This window comes from Oryctolagus cuniculus, chromosome 19 (assembly GCF_964237555.1).
Source record: "Oryctolagus cuniculus chromosome 19, mOryCun1.1, whole genome shotgun sequence".
NCBI classification, from domain to species: domain Eukaryota; kingdom Metazoa; phylum Chordata; class Mammalia; order Lagomorpha; family Leporidae; genus Oryctolagus; species Oryctolagus cuniculus.
Genome location: NC_091450.1, coordinates 15,899,485 through 15,910,490, shown reverse-complemented (window position 1 = coordinate 15,910,490; position 11,006 = coordinate 15,899,485). Strand labels below are relative to the sequence as shown.

General features: G+C 56.6%; 1 protein-coding gene across 1 annotated transcript in view; it reads right to left on the bottom strand.

The window, feature by feature from the left end:
• Positions 1-3,482: 3,482 nt before the first annotated feature.
• The window catches only part of COG7 (component of oligomeric golgi complex 7), a 68,529-nt gene continuing 61,005 nt past the window's right edge, over positions 3,483-11,006 (bottom strand). The window contains exons 16-17 of the mRNA XM_002711845.5: positions 6,565-6,708; positions 3,483-4,186 (exon numbers count right to left, since the gene is read on the bottom strand). Of these exons, the coding sequence (XP_002711891.5) occupies positions 4,020-4,186; positions 6,565-6,708 (311 nt within the window). The 3' untranslated portion in view covers positions 3,483-4,019. The remainder of the gene's footprint in view (positions 4,187-6,564; positions 6,709-11,006) is intronic.

The window sequence follows — 11,006 nt, the reverse complement described above, 5'->3', positions numbered from 1 at the left end:
GGTCCCTGCAGAATCGCACCTGCGGGTGGCAGTGGCCTGGCTCCTGGGGATGCCAGATGCCAGGCTGCTGCTCACATGATCCTGAATTTCAGAGAGATAACAAATGCTTTAATACAAGCACTTCTATGCAATACTTGGGACATGCTATACTAAGAAGTCATTTGTTTTTTCTGAAATTCAGATTTATATGAGTTTGTGTGTGTATTTGTGTTTAAGTCAAGAGAGAGAATTTCCAACTGCTGGTTCACTCCCTAAATGCTCACAAGGATCCCTGGCTGAGGCTGAAGCCAGGAAACAAGAACTTGACCCCTCAATCCAGGTCTCCCAGGTGGGCAGCAGGAACCCAATTACTTGAGCCATTGCCTGCTCCCTCCCAGGGTCAGCTGGAATCAGGAGTACAGCCATGTAGTAAACCCCAATATGGGAGGTGGACATCCCACGCAGTGTCTCAAATGCTGCACAAACACCCACCCGTCGTGTATTCTTCATTGCCAAACACAGTGACCCTAATTGCTCCCCAAGAGATCAGGAAGCTGTTATCCAAGAATGGGGTCTGGCAGATGCCAGATCTCCCTGCCAGCTCCCGGAGACAAAGGAGCTCTGGGTTGAGAATGTGGCCTCTGGGGCCCTGCCCTCCTGGTCCAATATCCTGGGTTCCTTGGTCTGCAAGGTGAAAAACCTGGCCTCCCATCGAGTGCCCATGGTGGTGCTGCCACTGAGTCCAGGGCAAGTAGGGAGGGCCTGGAGGAAGCTGGGTTTCCCAGTTCAGAGCCAGGTTCCTGTGCAGGCTGGAGTTACAACCTTTTACGATTACCACGCTGACTGCTCTGACTATGGCTGTCACCACACTATTACCATTTGTTGTTATTAAACAATGGCTACATTGTATCAAGTGTTTGCCGCATGCCAGGCACCAGGCCAAGTCTTATTTCTTTCTCATAACCACTGAGAAAGGGTAGCATCCCATTTTACAGATAAGCAAATTAAAGTTCAGAGAGAGGAAGTCACTTTTCTAGTAAGTGGCAACGCTGCGACCCTGGTCTTATGTTCTTGGTGCCAATACCAGTTCCTTACAAGGGCTGGGCTCGAAAGCAGTGCCCAAGTCCTTGGACCCCTGTACCCGCATGGGAGACCTGGAAGAAGCTCCTGGCTCCTGGCTTCAGGTCGATGCAGCTCTGGCCATTGCGGCCAACTGGGGAGTGAACCAGCGGAGGGAAGACCTCTCTCTCTCTCTTTCTGCCTCTCCTTCTCTCTGTGTAACTCTGACTTTCAGATAAATAAATAAGTCTTTAAAAAAAAAAAAAAAAAAAAAAAAAAAAAGAGCCCAGGGCTTTCACGATACTGCATTCTGTCTGATGCCATGGGGCGGACGGCTCCATCAGCTCCTTAGGCCGGCGTCAGCTGCAAAGGAAAGATGAGCTCCTGCCGCAGCAGCCCAGGAGTTCAGGCCTGGTTGCGTGCAGAGCACCCTCGGGCCTGCTGTTTCTGCATTGAGGACCCTCTTGAACAAGTTCTCTCCGTGGACTGCTCGTTCCAGACACTGCTTTCCACCCGCAGTTCCAGATCCGTGCCCTTGGCCCAGCAGCAACCCCCCACCCCCGGGATGGGGTGCGGGACATCTTCCTTCATGGTCCTGGGAGAAGCCCAAAGTTGAGGCTCCTATGGGTCAGGCTGGGACACACTGAGTGCATCACTGTGCCGGGGGTGGGAGATAGGGAGTGAGTGGAGGGTGGCCTCACTGACCTCAGGTGAGGCTCAGTGGCTCCACTAGGGGAGTCCATGGAGGGCGGCCCCCTGACCCCAGGAGAGGCGCTGTGGCCTGGCTGTGGGAGTCCACAGAGGGCGGCCCCTCCTGACCCCTGCTCGCAGATGCTCTGGAGCTGCCCGTATGCAAGTGAGGCAGGGGCAGGCTGATGGGAAGGGGGCAGGCATCAGCTTGTACTTGGGCAACAGTGAGGGCAGGTCCGGGACAGAACGGCCCCACCACACTGAAGACAGGCTCTGTGCTGCCCTGGAACTACTTGGGGACCCCTTCAGAACTCTTGAGGGGTGGCAGGGACCCCAACTGCCCAGAAAATGACATCCGGGTGCTGTTACGACCCTGGCTTTCAGAGTAGGGGAAGGAGGCTCAGAGAGGTGAAGCAGCTGTCCCAATGTCACACAGCGGGGTGTGTGTGTGTGTGCGTGTGTGCAGAAGCCCCTGCAGTCCCCACATGGGAGCTGCCTGCTTCACCTCTGAGGTTTCCAGCTCTTGCTGCTTCAGAGCGCGAGCCAGGCTTGACTCCTGCCAGGGACAGCGTGTGACCGACCACAGGAGAAACCAAAATATTATTCTGAGGGCCAGCACGAGCCGGCTGCCCCACCCCCCCGGGATTAGGTAACCCCCCGCAGCCTGCACGAGGAGCGCTGCCTGGCGGTGGGTCAGGCACACGGACGCCACGGCTACCAGGCTCCATCTGAACCACAGCCTGGCCGCGTGGCAGGTGAGTGACCCCAGGCCAAGTCCCTAAAGCTCTCTGAGCCGGGGATGGCGTCCCCAGCTCCCAAGGCCGTGGCGCGTCCAGGAAGGGGTGCCTGTGACAGATGAGAGGCCACCCGCTTCTTTGTGGGTAACAGAAACCCACCTGCGCTCAGGGCTGCAGTCAGCCAGGCCCGGTCGGTCCTGAGCCATCTCAGCCAGGGTTTCTCGACCGGAGTGCACTTGGGCCCTCGGGCAGTAGCTGCAGGCATTTGCTGGGTATCAGAGCTGGGCAGGCAGACGGCAGCGGTGTCTGGTGCAGAGGCCAGCACACCGGGGGCAGCCTCACCGATCCAAGTGTGTGCAAGGCTGGGGCACACTGTTCCCTGCTCCCCGTGGCCCCCCGTGAAGCTGAGGGGCACCCTGAGACCCAGAGATGGCCCGGGGGGCGCCTCCAGGACAGGTCCCACTTGCCGGCAGAAAGGGCAGGATCGTGGCTCTTGCGTCCCCCCCAGCCGCCGGCTTCTGCCCTGAGTGTAGACGAGATGCTTGTGTTACCGAGCACCCAGCAGGAAGGAAAGCAGCAATGGTCACCAAGGGCTCGGTTCTGCCCCTGACTCCATCAGTGCCCGCAGCCCCTGCCCTGTGACGTCTGCTTACTGAGAAAAATCAATCCGGGGGCTGGTGCTGTGGCGTAGCAGATAAAGCTGCCGCTTGCGGTACTGGCATCCCATATGGACGCTGGTTCATGTCCCAGCTGTTCCACTTCTGATCCAGCTCTCTGCTAATGCACCTGGGCAAGCAGTGGAAGATGGCCAAAGTCCTTGGGCCCCTGCACCCGTGTGGGAGACCTGGAGGAAGCTCCTGGTTCCTGGCTTCGGATTGGCACAGCTCCGGCTGTTGTGGCCAATTGGAGAGTGAACCAATGGATGGAAGACCTCTCTCTCTCTCTCTCCCTCTCTCTCTCTCTCTGCCTCTCCTTCTCTCTCTGTGTAACTCTGACTTTAAAATAAATAAATAAATCTTTTAAAAAAATTAATCCATATTCCTTTAAGTCATTCAAGTTATGTCATCCATTACGCTGTTAACAAAACAAAAATGGGTGAAATTCACATCATCTTATAAATTTTTTACAAAGGGGGATGTGAAAGCCGTAATCCTTACCCTGGCCTGCGAGGCCCCCTCGGACTTGGGCCCCTCTTCCTCTTCCCCCAGGGACCTTGGTCCCCACTGCTCAACCTCCAGGTCTTGGGGTCGCCCACACCCCCGTTCAATGCCACCTCCCACCCCGTGGGAGCCACAGGAGGGCTGCGGGAGGTGCTCAAGTGTTCATGCAAGGAGGAAGGGGATGGACATCTTTCACTTCGCTGTACTCATCCCATTCTTAAGGTCAGATCACTTGGCGGGGGGGGGGGGGGGGCTGAAAAGTCCTGCCTAATAAATAGTATACCTCTACTTTACAGTCTTTGTGCAATGATCTACAGGGACCAAGTCTCCCTGCGACACACTCTACCCAGTTCCTGGGAGACGCGTCGGCGGCATCAGCGCCCGAGTGGCTTCCTCAGTAGGTCACGCCCCGCATGGCGGCCACAGTGGCGGCGAGGCGGCGGGGCAGGCCCTTGCTGGCCTGCCTGTAGTCCTCGGGCTTGCTCTTCAGCAGCGTCACGATGTTCTGCAGGGTGCGGGAGGGCTGCAGGCCCAGGGCGTCCATCACGTTGATCAGGTAGTCTGCAGGTGGCGGGAGGGCACGGATACCGCATCAGGCAGGGCAGAGCCCCAGAGCCGCCCCCCACCCCGGGGAATAAGCAGAGAAGTCCCCCAAGTCCCCGAGTGCCGGGCGCCCACTCTGCCCTCTGCCCCCAAGACTCCGAGTGCTGGGCGCCCACTCTGCCCTCTGCGCCCAAGTCCCCAAGTGCTGGGTGCCCACTCTGCTCTCGGCCCCCAAGTCCCCGAGTGCTGGGTGCCCACTCTGCCCTCTGCCCCCAAGACCCTGAGTGCCGGGCGCCCACTCTGCCCTCGGCAGGTGGCCTGCACTCAGAGGGTTCTTCCAACAGGGTCGTCCCAGACCGTGAGCTTGGCCTGAGTGCAGAAATTCAGATAAAGAACTAGCAGCGATGACTGCTCCCACCTTTACCAACACACGCACGCATACACAGACACAGACGTGCACACGTATGCATATGTGAATACACAAAGATGCACACGCGCCCTTCCAGGAGGCTCCAGGCCAGGGCCCCCGGGTTCCCAGGGCCCCCCTGCCTGACCACTGGAGAGCAGGAAGCTTGTGTGAGCAGCTTCCAAAGGCTCCTGTCAGGAACACGCCGGGCAGTGGCAGCCAGTGTCGCAGGCTTCCCACAGCACCCCCGGCCACTCACTAAATACAGAGCTCGGAGCCCAGTCCAAGTGGACGGGGGTCTCCAGGGCGGGATCCTTTTTCTTTTTTTTTTTTTACAGGCAGAGTGTACAGTGAGAGAGAGAGACAGAGAGAAAGGTCTTCCTTTGCCATTGGTTCACCCTCCAATGGCCGCTGCAGCTGGCGCGCTGCGGCCGGCGCACCACGCTGATCCAATGGCAGGAGCCAGGTACTTCTCCTGGTCTCCCATGGGGTGCAGGGCCCAAGCACTTGGGCCATCCTCCACTGCCCTCCCGGGCCACAGCAGAGAGCTGGCCTGGAAGAGGGGCAACCGGGACAGAATCCGGCGCCCCGACCGGGACTAGAACCCGGTGTGCCAGCACCACTAGGCAGAGGATTAGCCTACTGAGCCGCGGTGCCGGCTAGGGTCCTGTCTTTCTAAGAGCAGCCACAGGGATTCTAGCCGCCAGGCAAGCTGGGCGCTGCTGGCAGAGGAAACTGGCTGCAGCTGGTCAGCCCAGACCCACGAGCTGCACTCGACCGCAGGCCAGGAGGCGGAAATGGGAGCCCCCAGTCGCCGGTGACGTTCTGGTTTGGCCAGCAGTGGTTTCCGTTACGTCCATGCTGGTGTCTAATCTGACCATCTTGCAAGTCGGCCACAGACCTCACCGCTCTGTGGCCTCCCTCCCGCCCTGGTGGTGTCACGCACCCGCCTCACCTGCCCTGCCCTTCACAAGCCCCATAAGGAAGGCCCTGGCTGAGCCCTTGATCTATCCCACCCCAGCACTACCCCCGGCATACAGCAGGCGCCCAATCAGCGCTGAGTGAGGGGAGCTCGCCAGGGAGGGAGGCGCAGCACGGACAACTGCCCAAGCCACAGGTCACCCTCCAGCCTGGTCGCTTTTCTCCCCAGCGCTCCTGCCTGCCTGCCCTAACAGGAAACACAGATGAGCCTGTGAATGTCCTCATCTCTCATCTCTGAACGCTGGGCCCTGAGAAATGGCCCCCTGCTAATTGCTCGGGGCTGACTATGAAGCTAGGGGGGGTCGGGAAGGCAGGGCAGCAGGCTTCCCCCACCCTCTCTCCTGACCACCGTAAGAGCTGCCTTGGGCAGCACGCAGACAAGTCAGTGCAAGAACAGAGTCTGGGAGTCTCCCCTGCCACGTGCCAGCAGCTCCCCCACGCTCCGAGCCCTTCAGCATTGGCGCCAGGTGGAGCAGGGGGCCCAGCCCTCTGACCAAGAGGCAGGACAGTGCTCTGGTGGAGACCGGTGGTGGCCTTTGCTCCACGGCCTTGTCATGCAACGGTTCTGTGCCTCACTTTCTGACCAGCAGGACAGGGACGTAGCAGCTGCCTCCTGGGGGAGTGTGGGCTTGCCCAAGATGACGGGCACGGACAGCCTGTGGTTTTGCGCCTGGCATGCCTGGTATGCTGGTAGTAGCTTAATAAATGTTACTTAGTAATTATTCTATCAATGGAGCAGAAGCCAGGCTGCGTGACTCACTTCACTGAACACTCCTCAATGATCAGAATCCCCTAGGATGGTTTTCAAACTGCACACGTCGGGGCTTCGCTGTGTGCGCTAAGTCAGACGGTGTGGGGGTGGGGCCTGGCGAGTCTGCCTTCCCAGCCAGCTTCACAACCAAACCCAGAGCTGAAGTGCAGAGAGGACTCGGGACAAGAGTCCTGCAGGGCGAGGGGCGAGGGGCGGACGGAGGGAAGGGACAGCGGCTCCCACCCCGCGGGGACGCACCCATGTCGGTGGCCAGCTGCTTGGTGGAGTGCGGGGTCAGCTCCGGGATCTGCAGGATGGCGTCACAGTAGGTCTCCATGGTGGCCCTGGCGATGGAGCCCAGCCAGTTGTCGGCCATGTTGTCCAGCTCGGGCAGGTCATCGCCTGGAAGGGGAAAGAGGGTCACCCAAGAAACTGCACCTGCTCGGGGAAACATCAGCCGGCCGGGCGACCCCGCCCACAGCACGCCAGGAAGGAAACACAGGAAATGGGGACCAATGCAATCCTAGGTCATGGGGCACTGCCGAGTCGGACAAGGATGCAAAAAAGGAAGCAATCAGGTGAGGCTGAGTGACTCCAGCCCCCAGGGGCAGGGAAGGATTTCTGCACACAATTCCTGGTGGGGCTGACGCTTCCGCCTGGACACCTGGTGGGGTGTCCCGCGTCCCGTGTGCAGCAGCAGGGTCAGCGCGGGTCTGCCCCCGCCCGCCCCTAGCCCAGGCCCACAGTGGGTGGGTGGGCCTCCTCCACGCCACAGCACATTCTTCCTTGACCCACAATCAGCTCCACGGCAGCTGCTGGCTGCCGTCAAGGGACTCCCGGCCAAGTGTGGGTTTCTGTACCCAAGACGAGGACCAGGCCAGGGTCACAGTCAAGAGCTCGCCTGCCAAAGGCTCTGCTGTAACTCACTGTGTGTGAGACAGGCCTAGAACACTCTGACTTTCTCAAAGGTCTATTTCCTTGTAGGAGAAACACTGCAAAGTTTTTGTTTGTTTTTTTAAACCTCTATGTAGAAAAAGCCATTTGGGGGTACTGGTGCTGCAGTGCCGGCACCAGTGCAGTGCTGGCACCCCATATGGATGCCAGTTCAAGTCCCGGCTGCTCCACTTCCGATCTAGCTCCCTGCTAAAAAGCCTGGGAAAGCAGCAGAAGATGGCTCAAGACCCTGGGCCTCTGGACTCATGAGGGAGGCCAGGAAGAAGCTCCTGGCTCCTGGCTCTAGATCGGCCAGCTCTGGCTACTGCAGCCATCTGGGGAGTGAACCAGCGGATGGGAGCTCTGTCTCTCTAATTAATTAATTAAATATTTTCAAACAGCAGAAGGAGCCATTTACCTAAGCCTAAGAGTTCTTACTGGTTGTTCATCATCTGCTTCTTGAGACTTGCAATATTAAAATGCTAGAAATCACCAGATCATATACGGATGTTCGCTGTATAGTTCTTTCTAATTTGATGTATGTTTGAAACTTCTCACAAAATGTTGGGGGTGGGAGGAAGGAAACTCCCAGATTGGCCTCCTCTTACTATGCTTTCAACCATGCTCTGGCCTGACTCCGTGGTTGGGCCATCTTAATAATGTCCAACCCGGTGCCTAGCACGTAGTCAGTCACTGGTAATCACAAGTTATGTGAGTGGACAAACGCGTAGATGAATGAGTACAAACAATTCCATGTTCCTTGTATCGAGGCAGGCTTAGTGGAACAAGAAGCTATCTTCTTCCTGATGTTTTGTAACAGTTTTCTTGCCAAAGACGTTAAACCAGCATTTCATCTTTCTCATTAAGAAATACGTAGGGGCCGGCATTGTGGTGCATCGGGTTAAGCCATCACCTGTGATACTGGCATCCCACGAGTGCCTGTTCCAGTCCTGGCTGCTCCACTTCCAATCCAGCTCCCTGCTAATGGCCTGGGAAAGCAGCGGAAGATGGCCCAAGTGCCTGGGCCCCTGCGTCCACATGGGAGACCTGGCTGGAGTTCCAGGCTCCTGGTTTTGTCCTGGTGCAGTGCCGATGTTGTAGCCACTTGGAGAATAAACCGGTGGATGGAAGATTGTGTGTGTGTGTGTGTGTGTGTGTGTGTGTCTCCCCTTCTAGAACACTGCCTTTCCAATAAATAAATCTTTTAAAAAATGCACAATGAAGTATCTCTGAAGGAAATAACACGATACCTGAGAGCTGATTAAATACTCAAGCAAAAATGGCAAGAGGAATATAAAGAAGCCATTCTTGAAGCTGAGTACCTGGGGTGTGTACTGGGTGTGTACCGGGTGTGTACTAGGTGTGTACTGGGGATGTATGTGAAAATTCCTATGAAAAAAGGTTTAAATTTTTTTCATCTAAAAAGTACATTAGCAAACATATTAAAATCAAAATCATTCGCATAACCTCACAGCCCTTCAATAACCATGTTCCACCTTTTGGTGTACATATATTTTTGAAAGAGGGAGATATATTATTATTAAAAACATCCTGGCAATATAGAAGTATAATGGAAAGCAGAGTGACTGGCAGGGTGGGCGTCTTGCCTGGTGAAGCCTCCAGGGTCCCACACCGAGTGCCCAAGTGCAGTCCTCAGGTCCTGACTGCGGCTGTCTGCCCACCAGGCCCTGGCAGGCAGTGGTGGTAACTCCAGCTACCCGTGTGGGAGACTTGGACGGAGTTCCTGGCTCTGGGCTCTAGCTCTGGGCATAGCCCTGGCCAACCTGGGCACCTGAACCAGTGGATGGGGTGGGACGTCTCTCTGTCTCTCTAATAAATAAAATTCTAAAACTCTTGCCCAGAGCGGACCACTGTGACCAGCTTGGTACGTATTGCCCCACACATACCAAGCTGGAAAACGTTTCAGTGCTTTCGCATGCCTGTGTACCTAGAGAGTGTACGAGTTGGGATTATTCAAAGCATAAAGATTATCGTATATTAGCCGGCGCCGCAGCTCACGAGGCTAATCCTCCGCCTTGCGGCGCCGGCACACTGGGTTCTAGTCCCGGTCGGGGCGCCGGATTCTGTCCTGGTTGCCCCTCTTCCAGGCCAGCTCTCTGCTGTGGCTAGGGAGTGCAGTGGAGGATGGCCCAGGTGCTTGGGCCCTGCACCCCATGGGAAACCAGGAGAAGCACCTGGCTCCTGCCATCGGATCAGCGCGGTGCGCCAGCCGCAGCGCACCAGCCGCGGCGGCCATTGGAGGGTGAACGAATGGCAAAAGGAAGACCTTTCTCTCTCTCTCACTGCCCACTCTGTCAAAAAAAAAAAAAAAAAAAAGATTATCATATATTGCTTTGCATTCTGCTCTTTTTCATGAATGTTTTTGAAGATCTTAGCTACAGATAAAAATAGTTCTCATTTCTTATCAAGAGAAGTGGCACGGGGCCAGCCCTGCGGCACATCGGGTTAAGCCACTGCTTTGTAACACCAGCACCCACATCAGACTGCCAGTTCGAGTCCCAGCTGCTCTGCTTTGGATCCAGCTCCCTGCTAGTGAGCCTGGGAAAGCAGCCGTGGATGGCTCGAGTGCTTGGGCCCCTGCAGCCATGAGGGAGACCTGGATGGAGTCCCGGGCTCCTGGCCTTGGCAGATCCCTCTGCTCTCCCTCTTTCAAGTAAGGAAATGGAAATAAGTAAATCTCTCTTTTTTTTTTTTTTTTTTGAAAAAAAGGAGAAAATTGATGATGCAGATCCATCACAACTCATTTAACTGCTTTCCAAGTAAGTAGACGCGAGCATCTGGCTGGTTCTGAATTCTGTGCTATTACCAAGCCCTCTGCCGCGGGCCCGCTCGCCACAGCACGTGGGTGTCTAGAAGCGACCCTGGAGCAGGGGCTGCTGCAGCCGGAAGGGTGGGTGGGCGGAGACAGCTGCGAGCGCTGCCCTGGGAAGCCTTTTCCGCTTTGCTCTCCCAGCAGCACGGACTGCTCTTCGGCTGCCTTCTTTGCCTCATGAGATGCATCGTAGGAAGGGGGAAGTGGAATTCAAAAGGAAGCTTATTTGGAGAAGTTCTGAAATGCATGCACAGTCTGCCTACAGCATGCATCTGCCACACACTCCTCAAAGCCCCTCCACACACGGCAGAACCTAACAGCCCTGCTACCCTCCCTGGGCAAGAACAAGGACCCCGCCAGTGCCCGGAAGACCCCGCCAGTGTCCGGACAACCCCGCCAGTGCCTGCATGACCCCGCCAGTGCCCGGACGACCCCGCCAGTGCCCGGACGACCCTGTCAGTACCTGGACACGTCCTTGTGCCCTCCAAGCACACGCAGCACAGCCCCCCTTCCCCCTCCCCCCGCCTCCCCTGCCTGCCCGGCAGCCTCTCCCCGTGCATGTGCCCCAGCGTGCCGTCTCGCTTTGGCAGGTGGCAGGGAATCTGTGATTTCACTCGACAGTCTGACTGTGAGTCTCTCCCATGTCATTATGGGAAGCCGTGGTTGATCCACATTTAATATTTCCTTGCACGACTACATCCTAACATATGCATCCATGCTACAGCTGAGTGGCATTTGGGTTGCTTCTGGTTCGGGGTTATAACCATGTCACTAGGAAGAGCCTCCTAAATGTATGTGGGGGCCCAGATGGAAGAGGTTCCAGGATCTACAACTAGGAGTAAAAACAGACAGACGAAGGACATGCACGCCACCACTCTGTCCAGACGCCAAGCCACAATGAAGTGGGTGTGGGCATTTAGAGGTGGAGGGAAGC